The sequence below is a fragment of the Simochromis diagramma genome, unplaced genomic scaffold (assembly GCF_900408965.1).
Source record: "Simochromis diagramma unplaced genomic scaffold, fSimDia1.1 OVJJ01000822.1, whole genome shotgun sequence".
Lineage (NCBI taxonomy): Eukaryota > Metazoa > Chordata > Actinopteri > Cichliformes > Cichlidae > Simochromis > Simochromis diagramma.
The window spans coordinates 6,594,024-6,613,840 of record NW_024387520.1 but is presented as its reverse complement, the minus strand read 5'-3'; the positions used below and the strand labels follow the sequence as shown (position 1 = coordinate 6,613,840).

General features: G+C 41.7%; 1 protein-coding gene across 4 annotated transcripts; it reads left to right on the top strand.

Moving 5' to 3' along the window:
* The first annotated feature begins 1,331 nt into the window (after positions 1-1,331).
* Positions 1,332-18,961, top strand: LOC120726086 (rabphilin-3A-like). 4 transcript variants are annotated; one of them, XM_040019381.1, is made up of 19 exons: positions 1,335-1,608; positions 11,650-11,739; positions 11,859-11,870; positions 12,032-12,157; positions 12,266-12,395; positions 12,528-12,611; positions 12,703-12,871; positions 13,017-13,061; positions 13,842-14,024; positions 14,114-14,296; positions 15,695-15,774; positions 15,918-15,992; positions 16,215-16,324; positions 16,466-16,592; positions 16,683-16,739; positions 16,847-17,001; positions 17,081-17,162; positions 17,724-17,820; positions 17,914-18,961. In XM_040019381.1, the coding sequence occupies exons 2-19, from the start codon at positions 11,666-11,668 to the stop codon at positions 18,042-18,044; spliced, it is 1,920 nt and encodes a 639-aa protein (XP_039875315.1). In that variant the 5' UTR covers positions 1,335-1,608; positions 11,650-11,665; the 3' UTR covers positions 18,045-18,961. The 4 variants fall into 4 exon arrangements, with proteins under 4 accessions (XP_039875317.1, XP_039875315.1, XP_039875318.1 ...); XM_040019382.1 differs by lacking the exon at positions 1,335-1,608 and adding an exon at positions 1,644-2,435; XM_040019383.1 differs by lacking the exon at positions 11,859-11,870 and having other exon boundaries at positions 1,332-1,608.
* Positions 18,962-19,817: the final 856 nt, after the last annotated feature.

Below are 19,817 nucleotides of genomic sequence, written 5' to 3'. Positions count from 1 at the left end.
AGGTTTATATCTGGGACTCTCCACCATTTGACCTTAGAACTGAAGAAGCTTCTCGGATGAGAGGTGAAACGTCTTCAAGTAACTTAAAGAAGTCCAGATGCTTTTCTTTGCAAGCTCCTTTGACTACGATGACCTGGATGACTGAGAACCTTCACAGACAAAGGACAGCATTACATTTTTAATATTAACAGTAACTCTGGGCCTCTGTGGAGTATATAGCTGATCTTATCGCTTTCTAAAAATGGATAACAAAACGTAAGGAGTGCTGAATCCTTCAATAATACAGACTATTAGAGTATGCTAGCGGCTAATCTAGCAAACGAATTAACAACAGAGTGATTTTAGATGTTGTAGAACTATAAGATGTATAGCTGTGTGTCTTTTTCATAACAGTGACATGGTTGTATTTACCTTAATCGAACGAGTAGTCAGTCGCGGTAAACCCATCAGCAAATAAACTGGAGCAGACGGGCTACATAAAAAGTGTAGGGGGGCGTGGTTGAGGTCAGGTCCAGCGGGTGTGTGGGCGGGAGCGTGACACAGTCGCTCCACCTCAAGTCACTACTGCGCAGACTCTGGCTCCAAAAATGCAAGATGGCAGCCTCCATATGCCGGGTATTTTGGCTTCATTTTTGCACAATGGGAGGAGGCGCTGTCGCGTCGTCCATGTTTTCTACAGTCATTGGCGGCAACTCTACACTGTAACAACCATAAAGTGCAGGCCATAACCACTGTGCCAACGGTTATTTATGACCGTGACGATTGTTGATTTCATTCACGTTACAAATAACTTATTAGAATAATAATTAAAAAAAAAATGAATCCTTTTAGATTAATTCAAAACCTTCAACTAAAGAAATGCATTCATCCTTTTCCTCGCGCAATTATTTTTCGATCCATTAGATGGCGCAGTATCTTCACAGTAGGATTCAATCGCCGGCAAACTCCGGTAATTGAGTCACTGATGTTGGAACTTTACTGGTTTTTTTTCTTGAAAATTACATAGTTAAAACTATCTTTTAAAAAGGAGAAGACGAAGGAGAAAAAGAAGAAGATCAGGGGAAATAAAAGTTTCTGCTAATTTTATCTTACAGAAAACATAAAGGTTCTTGTAGGCACATACATATGAAGAATAAAAACAAACCCCATGGTTGTTTAATATAATTTTTAAAAAGTGACTCAAATAAAAAACGGCTTAAAAAAACAACCTTTAAAGCTATAATCCACGTTTACGCGCCATAAAGACAGACTGCTGGATGACGAGACAAATTTAGACAATGTGTTATGGAGACAATTGGATCAGGTGATGACTGCCTACTTGAGCATCAGTGTTATCACTTCACATCCAGGGGTTTCCTGCCCAGGGTACCAAGGGCTTTCCATCCTCTGCACAGGATAGAAGACCAGTTCCCACGCACTGGGGTGATCCACTGTGCATTTCAGCAACAGATTACTCTTCCAGGCAAAATAAATAAATAAAACCACAGGCTTTTGTGACGAGCACCATGCGCAATGACTAACTCCGTGGTCGGATCCGAGCGCTGCACAGAAATTTAGTCCGCATCATTCCCTGACAGCTCCCTGAGAGAGGCAGGGCTGGATTCACAGGTAGGCTGTGCGATCTCCTTCGAAGGATTTTCAAACATTACATCCTCACCCGAAACATTTCTGTGAGATTATTGCGTTTGGACAGCCCATTGTAATTTCTCTTTAGCCTGTGCAAGTTGAATGGATGCAGCATTTCATTCAGAAGACACGGGGAATAGAAATCGCTTACTAGGGAGCTCGTTTTATTGCCTGTTTTTATTAATTTGCTGGAACACATATCATGGGTTTTTATTAGCCTGTTATTTACTGAGTCGTTTGAATGAAGGGGAGGATTGTGAGGGAGTGTGCAGTGCACTCAGTATGCGTGCTGATAATTAACCTATAGCTTTCAATTATAACAATGAACATTTCAGTGAATTCTTTGTGTTTTGGGGGGTACATCATTCTGAAGACGTGATCCTGCTGCAGAATTTTATTTATTTATTTTATTTTATTTTTTGCTGTCATTCATGCAGAGCTGGTGTTGCACTGATTTACTACTACCTACTTTGGTGTTATGATTATGGACTAAGTTTATTCATGAATGGCTACACTCTAGGTGTACCTCAGTAGGTTCAGCCCCCATCTCCCTTTATAAAAAAGATTTAATAAAACAAGACTAGAGCCCGGCTCCTCCTGCAAATGAAGTGCTTTGTTGTTGTAGATCTGATGTAAGAAAACAGACCTGGTAAGTCATGTGGGAGACTGTGTGGTTGCAGTCCCTGGGCGTTGCTGCAGGATTTTTTAGGAGCGCACGCTGGAGGCTTGCAGACTATAGAGGAAAAACATCAAGCTGATCACTGATGTGGGGAGGGCTGCTTCTCAACTCCAGCTGTGACACAGAGCAGGTGAATCAGTTGACTACTTATTGTGATGTTATCTTTTACTGCACCCTAGGGCTCTTATTATTATTAAACCTGGAATGTCCAAGCAGTGTGTGTGTGTGTGTGTGTGTGTGTGTGCGCGCGCTGTAATGGGTTGGACTAGTTCATTCTTATTCTGACATTAATATGGAAAGAGGACAGAGAAAGGAAGCTGGGCTCTGCCTTCCAGTTCCACCATCTCCCAACTCCTCCTACAGACCTGAAGCATGTGGATTAAATGGGGGAGGGGAGAAAAGACTGAATGAATGGTCTGAGCGATATCTGCAGTTGCATCCTTGCACATAAGCAGCCCCAGTAGTGATTGAACGACACCTTTATCCTGATGTCCCCCGTCTTTGTATTTTTCTCCCTGCCTGCTAGCCTATTGTTGTTTTCTAAAGAAGGAATGAAATTAAGAAAAAATATAGGTGGAGATCAGTTGTTTTCACATCTGGTCACATAAAACAAGAGTAAAAGAGCAAGAATGATGAGTATTTATAGAAAAGGTGGGGGGGGGGGGGGGGGGTGAAAGATGGAGGAATGAAGTGCTTTGCATGCTGCATGCATTATTTAACACACAAGCATACAAGGCAGCCATACCCTTCTTCTTTAACCACGTTTCTTTACAACATTTGTAACAATGACCTGGTCTGCATGGGTCTGAAAATTTAGCACAGGTGTGGTCTACTATGCAGACACACTGCACACACACACACACACACACACACACACACACACACACACACACACACACACACACACACACACACACACACACACACATGGAGTTTAATCACTCTCATTCTCATCTTCTGATCTTGCTGTTACCATGGCCACAGTTGGTAAAGGTGCATGACTCCATGTTTTTCTGTGCTCGTCACCATCTATGCATGCAGCTTCGGGCCTAAATCACACAGTTTTTACTGTAAATCTACGCAGATTTTGTGTTCTGTGTTTAAATTCTGTTAGAGGAGATTTTATTCTGCCATTTGTGTCCGAGCTCCAGAGGGGAGTGGCTTCATCTTCTTATTCTCATCAGCGGTGGATAAGCATTGATTCACTTACTTATCCGAATGTGGTGATTCGAGCTGCCTAAATGGTGTGGCATATTGGAGAAAGCAGAAGTAATGAATGTGGCCTTTTAACAAAGTTCCCCCAGCAGAGTGAGGAGTTAAACATCCAAAATAGAATTAACACTAGTTTATCTCGAAACCCCTTTTCCACCTTTCCACTACCCTTTCCAATCCCTGACCCTTATTTTACACTCATTCTAATCAGCGCTTTACATATGTTGCAGCTGCAATGATGGTCTTCAGAGTGACGCCTACAGGAAGCCTCCAGACAGAGGTTTTTCTCTCAAAAGTTGCAAAGAAGCTTGCTGTTAGTGTTGCAGCTTCCAGGCCAGAACAGTTTGCCAACACAGATTTGTTAAAAACACCCAGGGGCATTGTACCTGCTAGTTTGCTAGTGGGACAAGAGGGAGAGTCAGATATCCCACAGCTGAACCACATCTTCACAGGGGAGAGAGTAACGGCAGTAAGACTAAGAGAGACCTGACGTGTTTTCTTTCATCTTATGAACCATGTAGTTTTGTCTCATAAGACTACAAACAGACATTTAATACCCCTATCTGTTACCTCTGACATAAGATTTGAAGAAACCGAGGGAACGTAATCAGCCGGTGCATCAGCAGCCAGTCCCACCTCTTGCTTCTGGGGCATACAAGGATGAATCACCATCAGCCAAGCAAATCTGAAACTCACTGCAGGGTCTTGCTAGAGTGCCGGTAATCGAGTGTTCCCTCGTCCTGTAGCTGTTGACTGACTTAGCTTTAAAAGGAGGCTCGGATAAAAGCATTCTCTGCTATATTAGGAGACTTGTGATGTAACAGAGTTGGTGATAACTGTGATATCAATCAAATCAAATCAAATATTTAAAATATGAAATATTTAAAGAATATTAATAATGCACACAAAAAAATAGTGCAGCACCAGTAACTATCACGTTGACACTTAAGCATAGTGGGTGGCAGTATCGCACTTTAACTGATGGCAGATGTTATGCCATGTGGAGTTTTGTTGTTGATTAAGCAACTGTTCTTTTTCTCTGTTTTTTTCATGGTTAAGGTTTCAGACTTTCTCTTCAGCTCCCTTTGAGTCTAAAAGTTGAATCTGAATTATATGTAAATCAATAGGCTGGTCAGATGGCGTTTTCAGCTAAATCCGAGGATTGCTAGGATCTGTTGGATGTCGACTGCAAATTCAGTCTTGTTGTGATTTCTGAATAAAAGAAAAAAAATCTGCACCAGCCAGATTTAGGTTGACTGGATGGAGCCAACAATTATAGCAGGGTATCAGCATGATAGCTTGTTTGGTCACTGGATGGTTTTTCCTGTTTGTTCTCCAACGATGCGGGACCTGGATCCATGCCTGCCGAGAGGATGTAGTTGTGTGTATTTAAAACGGTACAACGCTCTCACATTTGAGAGGTGAAGAGTCCTCGCAGATGGTTCTGCAGATGGTCCCTGTCAGCGCCATTGTCTGAGTGAAAGCATGGATAATTTGTCAATGCGACAGACCTAAAAGACTAACATCCACACTGTTGCCCTAAACAGAGTTTCTCAATCTGTTCCACCCGATGTGATCTGTTCCTCCCCAAATCCTTGTTTGATAGTGGTCAGAGCATAAAGCGTACACTAATGCCTTAAGGAGAGGGTTTACACAGAGTGAATGGCAACGAGGGTGGGAGCTGTAAATAATTAAGAAATGCTGAGTGATGTGTTCCTCTTGCAGCAGAACATTTCACGGTGCAGTGCTTTATAGTGTTGCCCAGGTCCAACTTTCAGTGTGTTGCTATGCTGCCGTCTCACAGTCCTCTATGGAGGATGGATGGAGTTTTGTCATGCTACTGGGAGTGGGTGGCTACCTTTTGGTGGCTCCTACCCTCTCCCCACTCACTCTGAGACATTGTGAGAATTTGACATCAAGATCTGTTAAGCTACTTAGTTTATAAATCCAAATGATCATAAATTAAATTCTGCAATTTAGATTTAATTTATTTAAATTTGGCGTCGCTGTTTATTTAATGTCAAGTCATGATATGTTTCCTTTGATAAAATCTGAGAAATCAGATGTTTTAATTGCGTTAAGAACTGCCAAATATACATTACAGATGAATGGGATGCTTGCTCTGAAGTAAAAGAGTATACACTTACACAATACAATCATGCAATACTGTGCAATCAAAATAATGTGTCAGCTTTGCAATCCATTGAAATTTCACGTGATAAGTCAGCTCCTTAAACTGCAGATAAAAATGAGTTGGTTATCAAATTACTGGACTCATCCTGTTGAAATCAGGAGCTTTTGTTTATCCCCACACATTTAATAGTTGTTGAGAACAAATATGGGCTAAAGTGGTTATCCTGTCTTCCAAACTACAACATGCAGAGATGTGATTTTATGATGCGAATGACTGGAGCACATTTGACTCTTCCTTTTTACTTTGTGGTTGCAGGCGTTCCTGTTTCAGGTTTTTTTTCTTTTTTCTTTTTTTACTGCTAAAGGTGGCAAGTCAATTACCATTCATGACCCTTACTGCACAGTGTACTCCAATCTTGTGTTTATAGCCTAATCAAAAATATAACACAGAACATTTTACAGCCTATAAAAAAAAGACCTTCAGTTTCTACCTCACACGTCACCGCTGACTGCGAAGGAGCAGCTGGTTGTACTTTTCTGATCACATGTAGCTTACAAGTGAGTCAAAATGCTGTTGAGTAGTTCGTGTTTTGAAGAGAACTTGAGTGGTCTATAGACAGCTCACATATAGGCTTGCTTTTACGGGCCATCCATCATTTTCCAAAAGTAGATCGTTTTCAACATTAAATTGTTTTCTCCATCATTCTAATCTCGTACTCAAATTTATCGAGTAGTGGTTAATTCTCAGGATGTGATAGTAGTTCATCCATATGCCGACAATGCTGCTCGCTTGCGCCTTCCGTCTGCCCAGAATGTTTTACTTTGCTGTATTTAATTAGCATTTGGCAAAAAAGTCAGTGTGTGAGGAAGTGAATTAAAAAAGAAGGCATGATGTTCCAGATCACCACAGGACTTGAGCTAAAACTTTAGGCCAACCAAGACCTGTTTGTGTTCTCTTTCATAATACATAACACAATCTGACTTACTGCCAGACCAGATGGTAGAGGAGGAAAAATCAGGATGAAGTAAAATATGTTTCGTCACTCCTTAAACTCTCCTTTAAGTCCTTCTTTTTTCTTTATGATTTTATCATAAAACTTGAAAGTGATTTGTTGTATTTTGCATTGCACCATGTTTTTTAGCGATGACGTTGCCGTTCACCTTTCACAATAATCTTTGTTTCTTTGTTTGCTGGTTTTGTGTGTTGAGTATGTTAGATTGTTAATAGAACCTCCATTATGCATTCAAAAGTTTTTGAACACATGAAATATAAATCAAAGGGAAACCAATTGTGTAAATCTGCATTGATCTCTGATTCTCATTAACCCATTTTACAAATATCCTTTGTGGAGGATGGCGAGGGAATTGTTGCCCTGGAATTCAAGTGTAGTACCTTGTAGCGTTTCAGTGTCATTATATTTAATACATTTATAAGTAGGACATGTAGCAGGGTGTCAGGCGATTGATAAAGCCCTTGGTTACGCTGCAGACAGTTGTCCTCTATCAAATTCGGAATAAGATAATACGTTTAGCATTTGGCAGTAATTTTGATTATTTAGTTTGTCTGCTTCATCAAAATAGATTTGCGAACCATTCATGTTTCTTTCATAAATAATGATCAATGGCAATTTAAAAAATGCAGTATTGTTAGAGCACAAAGTGCTTGTATATTATTTGAGTAAATCCTTGCTTTTGTTTGCAGATTTCAGTACAGGAGGTAGCTTCGCTCTATCCTTACATCCCACTTACAGTGGCCCATGGTGAATCATTCCAAAGAAGCCCCACTGACTTGTTGTCACTGCCTGCTTTCCTCAGCTCTCCCTTCCGCAAGTACTGAAAACTCAAGACATTACTGTAACAAGGTGCTTTTTCCAGTCTGTTTTTTTTCCAGTCATATATTCTGCAGTAATGAGTCATACTCCTACTATTGAAAGATATACAACAACATTAATCTGTGAAAGTGCCTGACTGGACTCGAAATGGGTTACTCTTGCTGATGATTTTCTTGAACTGAAGAACGAATAGCTGTGTTTGCTAAAAGCTCATGCAAAACATCCAGGCTGTGCTCAGGGAGTTGTGTGTACGTAGACCCCTGAAGATGCACAGATGCAGATTTGTATTGACTAGTCTCTCAGGCCCTGAGGGGGAGACACAGGTTTCTAAATCGGTCCTCTCCACCCCCATATGAAATTCTCTCTATAGAGAGATCCCGCTGCGTCCATGACTTATGGTGATCAGTCTTGAGTCGATGCTCTCCCTCTGGTCTTTCCTGCTGTCATCTCACACATGATCTGTTACTAGCTACTCCTGGCGGTATGGTGTGGCCATTTGCACAGTTCCCATTGTAAAGGTTTCATAACATTTTTGCAGAAGAATAAACAACAAATTAATAAATAACAGAGAATATGTGCTTCTCCTCAGAGAGGAATCCACCACCTGACTGAGTCATTTTTACCAGTTAAGCTGAGAAGTATAGAGGATGGAGTCTGAGGGTTAAAATTATGTCAGAAACAAGGCCCAGTATGACATTTTGGGCAAGACAGTTCATTATAATTGGTCTTGGATACAATTTTCAAAGTTACAGTACATTTAAAACCTTTTGAGAGAATTTAAACTACAACCAATGAAACCAGCACTACTTTCCAAAAGCTAAAGCATAACATCCTATAGTGACAGCTCTTTATGTGTATGTGATCCTTCAGACTATCTCCTGAATATTAATTGGTTTGTCACTTCAGCAAAGAACCCACTACTGTGATGCAGTAATATCTATCCCGAGCAAGGAGCTCGGGCTAGTCTGAGTCAGTCGTTACCTTGCCCAAGTCTGAACGTAGCCTCCCATCTGTCTCTCTCCATCCACCTCTGCAGGACAATAATGTTCGACAAAAGTGCCGTAATTTATTTTGGCAAGTGAAGGAGGGCCGCACTTCAGAGCGTCAGTGCATAAAATACACGGTGTGGTCAGAGTTATGTCTGATCTGTCAGTCTGCTGCTGAAAAAGTGGAAAAAGACCAGGCTCCCTGAGGACTGTGCTGCTAGTGTTGGCTAGATGCAGGCGCTGCATCAGAAGGAAAAGCCCACACCCAGAGTGCCTATTGATAGCACAGCGAATTTCTTGAATCCTGCAGGCAGACGTACAACAGATTAGACCTCAAAAGGTATGGAGCCCGACGTTACGGAGTCTAATATGAGCAGCTGAATGAGTGGTGCACCCCTCCCTTTTGCTACTGCTTTTACTCTCTCCAAGTTTCTACAATGCTGTATTTTCCTGCTTTGAAATGCTGAAGACAAGTACCACACTGACTTCTCATTTTTCCTTTTTCGTCATTAACATTGTGCATTTTTGGCTAAATCCCGCCCCCAACATATTAAACCTCATAATCCAAAGAGCAGCAATGATGCATAAAGTATAGATAAAAACAGAATGCAACAATTTACAAATCATTTAATAGGCTTTATTTAAGTTTTTATAGTTAAAAGACAACATACCAAAGCTTCAGAGTGATAAAAATAATGATTTTTGTAATAATATATGGACATTTTGATTTTGATATACCAGCAAAACACTGCAAAAAAAGAGAGGCAACATCAACACTGTTTTGCATCACCTCATGCTTTAAAACACTCAACAACTTGGGAACCATGATGAATGATCGTTGTAATTTTAAGAGCAGAGTACTTTTCAGGTCTTCCCTGATATAGATCTTAGGTGCTTGAAAGTTTTACATCTCATAAAGCACCAACTGTTTTCAATGGGCAGGACTGCAGGCAGGCCAGTGTAGCACTTACACTCTTATTAAGATGACATGTTGTTAGAAAGCATGCACACTTTGGTTTGGTATTCTTTTGCTTAAATGAGCAAGCTTTTCTCTGACTACTCCCAGATGGGCTAATTACCCATGCTGTGCCCACCAATTCGCCCCTTTCCCATCACAGATGTAGCCCCTACAAATGGTCTCCACATCTTTCATTCTGAAACATTTGACCTGCTCGCTCTTTCTTAAACAATAATGCTTCTTATTTTACCTAATTAGCTGCCAGATTTCCACCAGGTGGTTTTATGTTATACACCACCTCAACAGTTTTGAAAAATTAAATGAAAATGTATTTAAATAGCCCAAAAGCTTCAAGGCTTTACATTGTAAATACAAAACCCTAAAATAATACAGGCAAAAAACCCTCAATAATCAAACGACTCCCTATGAGCAAAACGAAAAACCTTTTACCGGAAGAAACCTCTGGCAGAACCAGGCTCAGAAATGGGTAGCCATCTGCTTGACCAGTTGGGGGTGAAGCAAGACAAGACAAAAGACACACAGTGGAAGAGAGCAGATCACCATAACAGTTCCTGGTATCTGAAGCACAAGAAAGGTTCTTAGTTTGTCTGGTTGCTTCAGTTTCGAACCTGCCAGTCTTCTCTGAATGCAGGTACTTTCCTTCATGACATACACTGTGGATCCAATCGCTCCATGTACTGTCTGGCAGAGGATTGATACAGCCCTCTGTCAGTCGCAGGAGTGCCTACAGACACACACACACACACACACTCAGAAAGCAGTCTTACTCGTAGGCAATTGCCTCAGTGATTTCTGTCGACGGTGTCGTATTATCTTTACCATGTCAGTCTGAGATTAAATTACATTGCTAGTGTATCATATGGATGGATGAACCACTCACTCTTTCTCACTGTCATTATTAGTACTCACTCTGTTCTCTATTTTTTTTGTTTTGTTTTGTTATGGGGTTTATTTTGCATCATGTACATCAGTGACCGCAAAAGCTGACATTTACTTTAAATACTCTGATGACACAGCCATCCTTAGCATCCTCCTCGGCAACAGTGACTCTCTCCTTGTCTGTAAACAGTCCAGTTCAGATTCTTCATGGAGCGTCAATAAGTTCCAAGTGAAGTCTTATAAATAGTCTTATAAACATTAGTCTCCCCTGCCCCCATAGCACCCACCTCCATACCCAGCTTCACCAACATCCCTGGGGCCAAACAAGTTGATAACTTGATGGTATTTAAAAAAAAGGCGTTAACACACTATGACCAATCAGAAATGCTGTAAAAAGACTCTTAGTCATAGCTGTGGTGTCATTGCATAATTGAGCGACTCCTGCTGCACGTAACCATCTGTTTCTTTGATTTGTGCAGATTCACAAACGGGAAGCGATTCTTATGGCTTCACTAACAGCTGCTCAAATAACTGACCTTGCCACCCCCAATTTGCGCAGCTTTATCTCCACAGGCCTGACATCTATATTCAAACAATCTAGACCGCTCACTTCACTTCATATTGCATCATTTCACTCTGCACCATCATGCACAAGAAGGCTCGTTTTGTCATGAGCGTCGTTCCCATTGTTGTATGCCCAGTAAGCGTCTCTCCCCCTACAGGAAACGCTTATGTCGCTGTAGCTCTGTCGTGTATTTTACAGATCAGTTTGTGGTGTTTCTGAAATGTTTTCTTGCATCCATTCACTGCTTGAATATTTTCCTGGAACTATATATTGAAACAGGCTTGGCAAGAGGACACGATACTGATTAGGCGGTAAATCTGGCAATGCAAGCCCCTTTGAAAGTTGGTGTATTTCTCATGCTTATGCAAATTCATTGGAAGCAAAGTGGATGAAGAAGCTAAAAGTTACTTTTCTGGGAATGATATTTGATTTTTGTAGATTCTACTTTTTTTTTGGCTTCTTATGGACATTTTAATTAACCCTGCGCTGTGACATTAAAAGGAAGTGTAGCTGGTGACTTTTCAATTTGATGTTGGCTCTGTCCTGGCTCACACATTTGTAGGAAATGACTTTTTTGATGAGAGAGCAATCCGGTGGCAATTAAGTTGGTGCTGCATAAGCACGAGATAAGGGTGCAGGAAAGGTAAAAGTGTGGCTCTGAGATATAGCTAGAGAGTTTTTATGACATCAGTTAAAGCTTGTTTGACTACCTTATGCTGAATTTATCCATGCCTTCTGTCTCTCTGTCTATCCCACAGACTGCAACAGAGCAGCATGACAGACACAGTGATGAGCAGCAGCTCGGATCGCTGGGTGTCCAATGACAGGCAGAGGAACATGCACGCTAGGTAAGCCTGATGCTCAGAACAATTTTTCTTCTAGTAAACCTTTCATATGGCCACATCAACACCTAACTGTGCCTTCCTCTTTTCACCTGCATCTGTCTGATATGTGATTTGTGACATAGTGATAAAGAACAGTAAGTAGATAAACTCCTATCTTATTGCATTAGGCAGCAATGTGCTGATGCAGTAAATGCATGCTCATTCATTCATTGCTCAATGCCTGCATGTAAATGTGTGATTGGTATAGTTAAATCATATAGTGCACCTTCAACTGCAGAGTATGCTTGGCTTACAGGGGCAACTGGACCATGCAGCCAGGCCCCGGTCCCGGTCCAGACCTCACCGATGAAGAGAAGGAGATTATAAACAGTGTGATCGCCCGTGCTGAGAAAATGGAGGCCATGGAGCAGGAGAGAATTGGGTAAGACCTGCAGTAGTTTCTCTTCTGAGACTGATTGCACACATATATTTTGACTTGGGATAATAATTGTTGACATTTTAAGTGAGATTTCACTCTGTGCTGCTGCAGGCGTTTGATAAACCGCCTGGACGACATGAAAAAGACTGTGTGTGGGGATGGAGTGTCCCGCTGTTTGCTGTGTGGAGAGCAGCTGGGCTCACCTGGGGTCAGCTCAGTGGTGTGCGAGGACTGCAAAAAGGTTGGTAATAAGTCAGCTCTTCTGCTGCGATTCACGCTAAAGGTTAAGAAAATCCAATAGGTCAGCCGTATATTTGTAATAACATTGAAAATGGCAAGCAGCTGGTAATCTTTATTCTAATCTGTTGTGTAGAACATGTGTACCAAGTGTGGCACACAGTGTGGCAGTCGGCCACGCGCTGTGTGGCTGTGCAAGATCTGCAGAGAGCAGCGAGAGGTGAGCGCTTTAAACCGAGAGATAAAATTACAATTAAAACAATAATCCATTGAAAAAGATGATAAAACATATGCTTTTCCTCTTTTCTCAGGTGTGGAAGAGATCTGGTGCCTGGTTTTTCAAAGGTTTCCCGAAGCATTTCCTGCCATCACCGATGCCATTATCTAAATCAAAAGAGACAGGTGCCCAGGAGGCAGCAGAGCCCCAGAGGCCAAAAGCCTCTGGGCCCAGGGAGACAGTAACCCAACAACAAGCACCAGGTAGACACAGCTTGCTTCAACTTTAATCTATCTATCTATCTATCTATCTATCTATCTATCTATCTATCTATCTATCTATCTATCTATCTATCTATCTATCTATCTATCTATCTATCTATCACAGTTGGTCTATGTTATGTCTTAGGTCAGAATCAAAATGAGGCTCTTGCCTCTGAACAACAGGTTTCAGGCAAGTTCAATATCTATAACCCTTTTAAGATAGATCTGCTATATGAATGCGCTTTCCTCTCGCTTCCTGGCATCTGACAGTGTTCTGTTAAGTATTCTGTTTTTATGATGTGCTAGTGGTTCATTTCCTCCCCCTCGTCACCACCCTGGCTATTTTATGGTGGCCAGGTGTGAAGCTACCAAAGCAGGCTAACTAGCTTCCGCTCAGAAAGTGAAAAGTTGCACTTTTTGGAAAATTAATATTTCTAATTTTCGGTGTGACTTTTTCAAACACCACCTCTTCAGTCTCTTCAGATCAGCCTTTCTGATAATGCAGTCCCACCTCTCATTGCTCTTTTCCCTGCCATCAAACCTTTTATCTCCTACCCAAATTTGGCTGTGCCGCCCACTGTCGCAGAGGAGGGTGGCATGAAGAGCTCAATTAAACTGTCGGAAGTCGCATGCTGTGGCGTGGAATGAGCCTCCAGGTGGTGCTGGCATGATGGGTCGCACAGCATCATTTCACACTTTCAGCGTGATTACCTGTGCAGTGTGAGTTCCCCGTACAAGAGAGGCAGTCTGCATAGCTGCTGCATGTATGGTTGCTGGCTGCCACAGCTTGTTGTAGCGTATGTAGGTCAATGCCTGTGCTACAAAAAAGCTACAACATCAAAAGTATCTGGAGAGACCGCGGAGTATTACAGAATCCACTGCAGTAGCAGCCTGAAGTGGTCTTATTATGCACTTTTTCCCTATGCGCAGTATGTAAGTTCTGAATAATGTGATTGATGCTTATTTTTAGGGCCCGAGCCACAGGGCCGTCCTGGTTACCCACCTGTGGCCCCTAAACCAGTTATGCGCATGGCCTCAGGCGGGGCTGGCCCAGAAGAGGCCGGGCAGGGCAGCCCAGTGGTGGTGAAGAAGATGGTGCCTGTCCAGAGCACCAGACCACAGCCTTGTGCATCCACCAACGTGACGCAGCAGGGTGAGAAACAGCTCTTTGTGTTTAGAGAGAGAGAGAAATCCTCAGTAGTGTCATTTCTTGCTGTCTGAGACAACTGAATGTGGTTGTAGGTTCAATGGTCGGAGATGGAGGTGCTTACTCTTCTGGTGCAGTTCCTCCAGAGCAGAGAGCGCCTCCTGCAGTGAGAGAGGACAGGAGGCAGCCGACTGCCTACGGTGCCCCTCCTGCCCGACAGCAACCTCCCCCAGCTGACGAGGAGGAGGAAGTCAATGACTATGACTCGGATGAAGCCAGTGAGTACACCATCTGCTCACCCTTCTCATGGAGTGACATGACTGATGTGTATTGTTTTAAATTCCCTTTCTGTACAGTTTGATTTCTCTCCACTGATTTCAAGAAAATAACAAAAGATAAGGGTTTGGTTTTGGGGTTTTCTTTAAATCAGGAAGAACTTATTTCTGTAAGGCGTACAGTATTGGGGGTTGATTCCCTTAATTTGGCAAAATCTGTTTCCCTCGGGCATACTGAATCACATCTTTGGCTTCATTTCTGCAATTTAGTTCGCTCCTACTAAAATAATTCATGTGCACTTCATTTAATAAATTGCCCAGTAGTCCAAGCAAACGGTAAATATCATTCTGGCAGTGCCTGTCGAGCTGAGTTAAAAATGACAAATAAACACCGTATGTGACCAGAATATAAAAAAATCGTTATCAGAGGAAGTAAAGCAGAGAAACATGTAGAGCTACATAAGTAGCGATGCATCTAGTCACTGTTTTCATGTATCCCATTTTAATGATGAGGATGATAACCCGCCAGTCATGATTTTGGCCTCCGGCGTCAAACAGCCCTCATTCTGTCTCAGGGGAATTGGGTTTTAATTTATTTTATTGAGGTCCAGGACAATTAAGCTGTGCAAAAAAAAATTTACGATACAGGAGGTGGAACATGTTATAGATCCCTTGTGTGGGATTTAGTCCCCAGTGTAAGCAGGGAACATGTCAGAAATAGCAGTGATTTTATGTGTCTGTTCTCTATGGGGATGTGATGTAGCCCAGTTGGATACGACTTCTTTACTTAACAAGTAACAGCAATTTCGGCATATCTTAACTTAATATCTGCATGTTTTGATTTTTAGTGATTTGTTACCAGTATAAATAATATGCATATTTAATCTTTTAATAAATTATAATCCAGTAGTGCTTATTTTCATCTATAAAAGTGATACGATCATATAGGAATATTGGCCTTGGTCCAGACTAAAATACCATACTAGCACCATTTAAGGACTGAAAATTACATCCAGACATTCATATGCTTTTGCTTATGCTTGGCAATAAAACTCATGCAAAGAAAGTCTGAGTGGGCAGCATGCTGGTCTTTATTTTTTCCCTCCCTTATCCTTTGAGACTTGATTTCTTTTATATTATATTTCCCTGTTTTTAATAAGATTGTCCTGCTGTTTACATAAGGTAAATAGAAGCCTGAGAATGTTTCATGATGAAGGTCAAGTCCTTTTGTCCATCCCTTCAGTCCATTCTGGGCTGGTTTCCAATTCTCATTTTAATTTACAAGATGAGCGTTGTTTAATTACAAGACAATCTTTCTATATTTACACTCTTAATTGTTCAAGAGCAGACTTGCTGTCTCCCTGTACCTTCGTGTAATGATTGGTCCGGGATCTCTTTCAGCCACTCTGGGCTCTCTAGAGTTCAGTCTTCACTATGAACAGGAAAGCAACAGCCTCCACTGTACCATCCTCAAAGCAAAGGTACCACTATTCAGCTCATTCTCCCACACAAAGAGGCAATTTCAATCAAGTGGGTCATGTTAAAAAGGCCCTGAATGGCACTATAGCTTAATTGCTGTCTGTCGTTTGTGATGTGGTGAACACCCTGCCCTGTTTCTCCTCAGGGACTGAAACCCATGGACTCAAATGGACTGGCAGATCCTTATGTCAAGCTTCATCTGCTGCCAGGGGCTAGTAAGGTAAAATGCGTACTTTCCTACATTAAACTTTCACTTATTTTAAAAGATCTCCTGCTATGCAATAAAGGAAGGATGGCAATTTCAGACCGTTTGATTTGATGAGAAACCTTTCTCTTAGCTCAAGCCTGACATCTTGTGGTTTAGTCTTACAAGTATGACTTGGAGGTTTAACTGTATCTAGAAAATTATATTTCCTTTCCTGATCCACCTTGAATCCAACAGTCGAACAAGCTGCGCACAAAGACACTGAGAAACACCCGCAACCCTGTGTGGAATGAGGCGCTCACCTACCATGGCCTGACAGATGAGGACATGCAGCGTAAGACCCTCAGGTGAACACTAAACTTCAGACTGTTTCACTTAAAGCTTTACTTTGCATCAACAGCCATGTGGTCACATGTCAAACTGAATCTGTCCTTGCATTTAAAGACATACCGGTCTGTATAATTAAGAGTTACTTAAAATTTTCTCAGGGTCTCTGTCTGTGACGAAGACAAGTTTGGGCATAATGAGTTTATCGGGGAAACCCGAGTGGCACTGAAGAAACTGAAGATGAATCAGAAGAAAAACTTCAACGTGTGTCTAGAGAGAGTTGTGCCTGTGAGTGAAACTCACACATAGTCAAAGAGGCCTTTGTTCCATTTGTCACAGACTCTTTTTGACCTGCTCTAATCTCGCTCCCCCTCGCAGACAAAGAAAACCGCAACAGCCGGCACAGCCAGAGGGATCGCTCTCTACGAGGATGAGGCAATGCTATTTCCACACATGTCTAAACATGACGGATTCCCCCACAAGTTTATGCAAATTTTTATCATGAATCCTACTGAACTATTTACCTCCTCTCTCTGTCATAGCCGGGGAAAGACGGCACAGAGGTAGAAGAGCGTGGTCGGATTCTGATATCCCTGATGTACAGCACCCAGCAGAACCGCCTCATTATAGGCGTTGTGCGCTGCGTCCATCTGGCGGCCATGGATGCGAATGGTTACTCGGACCCATATGTCAAAATGTAGGTAGAGCAAACAATAAGTACACTTCACTGCTAATGCATGCCGTTAGATTAAATTTTGCACATGTGCAATTTACAGATGTCTGAAGCCTGACATGGGGAAGAAGGGAAAGTGCAAAACACAAATCAAGAAGAGGACTCTGAACCCAGAGTTTAACGAGGTTTGTAAGAGAGCTCAAAGGGAAACTCTGCAGTTAATATAAATGAGCTCCTCCACAAGTTACCAACACATTACTGTGGTCTTACTCTGAGCAACTATAGACTGTATATAAAAGATTGATGTAGACACTATGACTTCACTCGTTGGTTTGTGAAGTCGGATAGAACTAAATCCAGGTTTGTTTCTGAGCATCACATGCTACCAGGCATACATCTGGCTCAGAAACCAAAAACAATGCTCATTTGAACTATAGCGACATGTCAATCTCAAAGTTACTACGTCCTCCATCATATCCTGCTTTATGCCTCATTTAATCATTGTACTCTAATTACGACCATAATTTACCTGAGGTTGGTAATAGGTACAAAGTAGGGTCATTTTCTCAGCTTTTCTTCTTTTTACACCACCTTCTAACTGTGGAAAGCCTGCTGGCCATTAGAAAGACTCCAGGCTCAAAGCTCTTTTGCACTGGCAAACCTGGAGGCTACATCCATCTTTTATATCAGGTCTATCAGAAATGAAAAAGGCTAAAGGCTGTCTCATTGTCCCTATCAAACTTCAGGAATTCAGTTTCGACATCAAACACAGTGAACTGGCCAAGAAGACGCTAGATATATCAGTGTGGGATTACGATATTGGGAAGTCCAATGACTACATAGGTAAACATTTGATCTGTTTTGATGCAATAAACGTGATATTCTCACAGGTTCTCCACCTGCCTTTCACACCTCCTCCCACTTCTCTTCTCACAGGTGGATGTCAGTTGGGTATCACTGCCAAGGGAGAGAGGCTGAAGCACTGGTATGAGTGTTTGAAGAACAAAGACAAGAAGATTGAGCGCTGGCACACCTTGTTAAATGAGAATCACGTTGCTAGTGATTAACCACTTGCCCCATCGCACCATACAGCATGTGCTCATACTATCCTTCCTAGCTGGCTTGCATTTATCTCCTGATCAACTTTTTTTTAACCATGTTCTTGTTTATTACTTAATCTTCTGTATTCACTGCTCCCGTTTGCCCTCTTCCCCGAGTTAGTATACTGTTCTGTCCCGTTTCCTTATAAACGATTCCTCTGCCTACACTGATACTTAATCTGCCTCTGGTACAAATCATGGCGCAAATGAATTAGAAATTTTTGTTAATATAGCTGAGACATCTGTCAGCAAGGCCATCACGCCTGCGATGTTACACGTTGTGCCGAACTTGACACGTTCTTCGCAAAGGAAAATGATGTTTGACTTGCACAGAACAAGAAAAGCAATATGCTACGGCATCTGTCAAAACCTTTGCTCAAGCTTAAAAAAAGGCTCGACGGAGCTCACGCTTAAAATTTATTAGACTGTAAAGGTATTATCTTTGTTTTCTCACGTGATGACATCACGCTATAGTGTAACACTTGACCTGTATAAGCATGTCACGCCACACACAACACTACATGCAGCTGCACCTTCAGATACTTCAACTTTCTCAGCATATTGTATATTACCATGAAGAAATGTTTACATAATGATACATTGCTCAGGTTAGTATAGACATCTGATTACAACAGATGATTCATAAGTCAGTGGACCATGAGCTAGATCAATCTTCAATCAGTTGCTGTTAATTTGTGATTTAAAATTAGAGCACTTAGTTTAAACCAGGAGGTTTTTTTCTGTATGGTAATTTAAACTGTGAACTCTGAGTTTGTGGAAAGTATTAACTATGTGTTTAGAGAAACTGAAAAATGAACCGTGATGTTTACTTTCCAGTTGATTTCTTTGTCGCGGTGAGAACTGGCAGGAAACAAACAAACAAAAAAAAAGAACTTCATCCTGCTACCTCTACTCCTCTGAAGCTAGCGGTTCACCCTGACACCTCAGAGGTTTTCTACTGCAGTGTTTACATGGAATGCACAGAGTCAGGTTTCTTACAGCTTTCCCTAACAAATTTGGCTGCTCCGCTTAACAAGCAGAGAAGGCTGGACAGGTTATGTCATTAGTATGTGCAGCTTTACCTGCATGCACTGTGCTTGTGACTCTTGTGTGCCTGGGGCAGTCATGGCCCGCTTTTACCCCGATGTACCCTTTGCACAAAACAGCCTCCCCCACCCTCCTCGGTCTGCCACACCCCAATCATTCAAGGCTTTAGTGTGCGTTTGTTCAATGATTACAAAAAACCAAGGAAAGCACACCTTACAAAGTGGATCGACCTCAATTTATACAGCTGTCTGCAAGTTATTCCAATGTCATAACAAAGACAAAAACAAAAAGATTCTATGCATGAAATGTCTTGTTGTTCAAGATACAGATACATATATATATGTACTTTGTAAGAAATCAATGCTATTGTAATTCCATCAATGTTTACACTTCTCCCCCACAACATTCCTGTTAATACTTTATATACAACAGGGCATATTCTGCATGACTATAACGACTATGGTGTAATCTGAATAAACTGGTTTGTTAGCATCCACAGGATAGACTAATAATCAGCTGAGCACATCATAATATGACCATGTCCAACTCTATCGGTAGCAGACTATGACATTAATCTTATACTTTGAACGAGAGGTCCTGTACATAAAATCTTTCCAGCGTCTTGTTTTCTCTGTAAAACCACTCTGCCCCCTCGTGGCAGTTATTCAGACGCCCTCCAGTCCCGCATTTGTG

Excerpts from the sequence above, each read along its gene's own strand:
- LOC120726086 (XM_040019381.1), top strand. The coding sequence starts at position 11,666 with ATGACAGACACAGTGATGAGCAGCAGCTCGGATCGCTGGGTGTCCAAT. Across the intron at positions 12,872-13,016 it reads AACCCAACAACAAGCACCAG|GTCAGAATCAAAATGAGGCT; the intron begins GTAGACACAGCT and ends GTTATGTCTTAG. Across the intron at positions 17,163-17,723 it reads TGAACCCAGAGTTTAACGAG|GAATTCAGTTTCGACATCAA; the intron begins GTTTGTAAGAGA and ends ATCAAACTTCAG.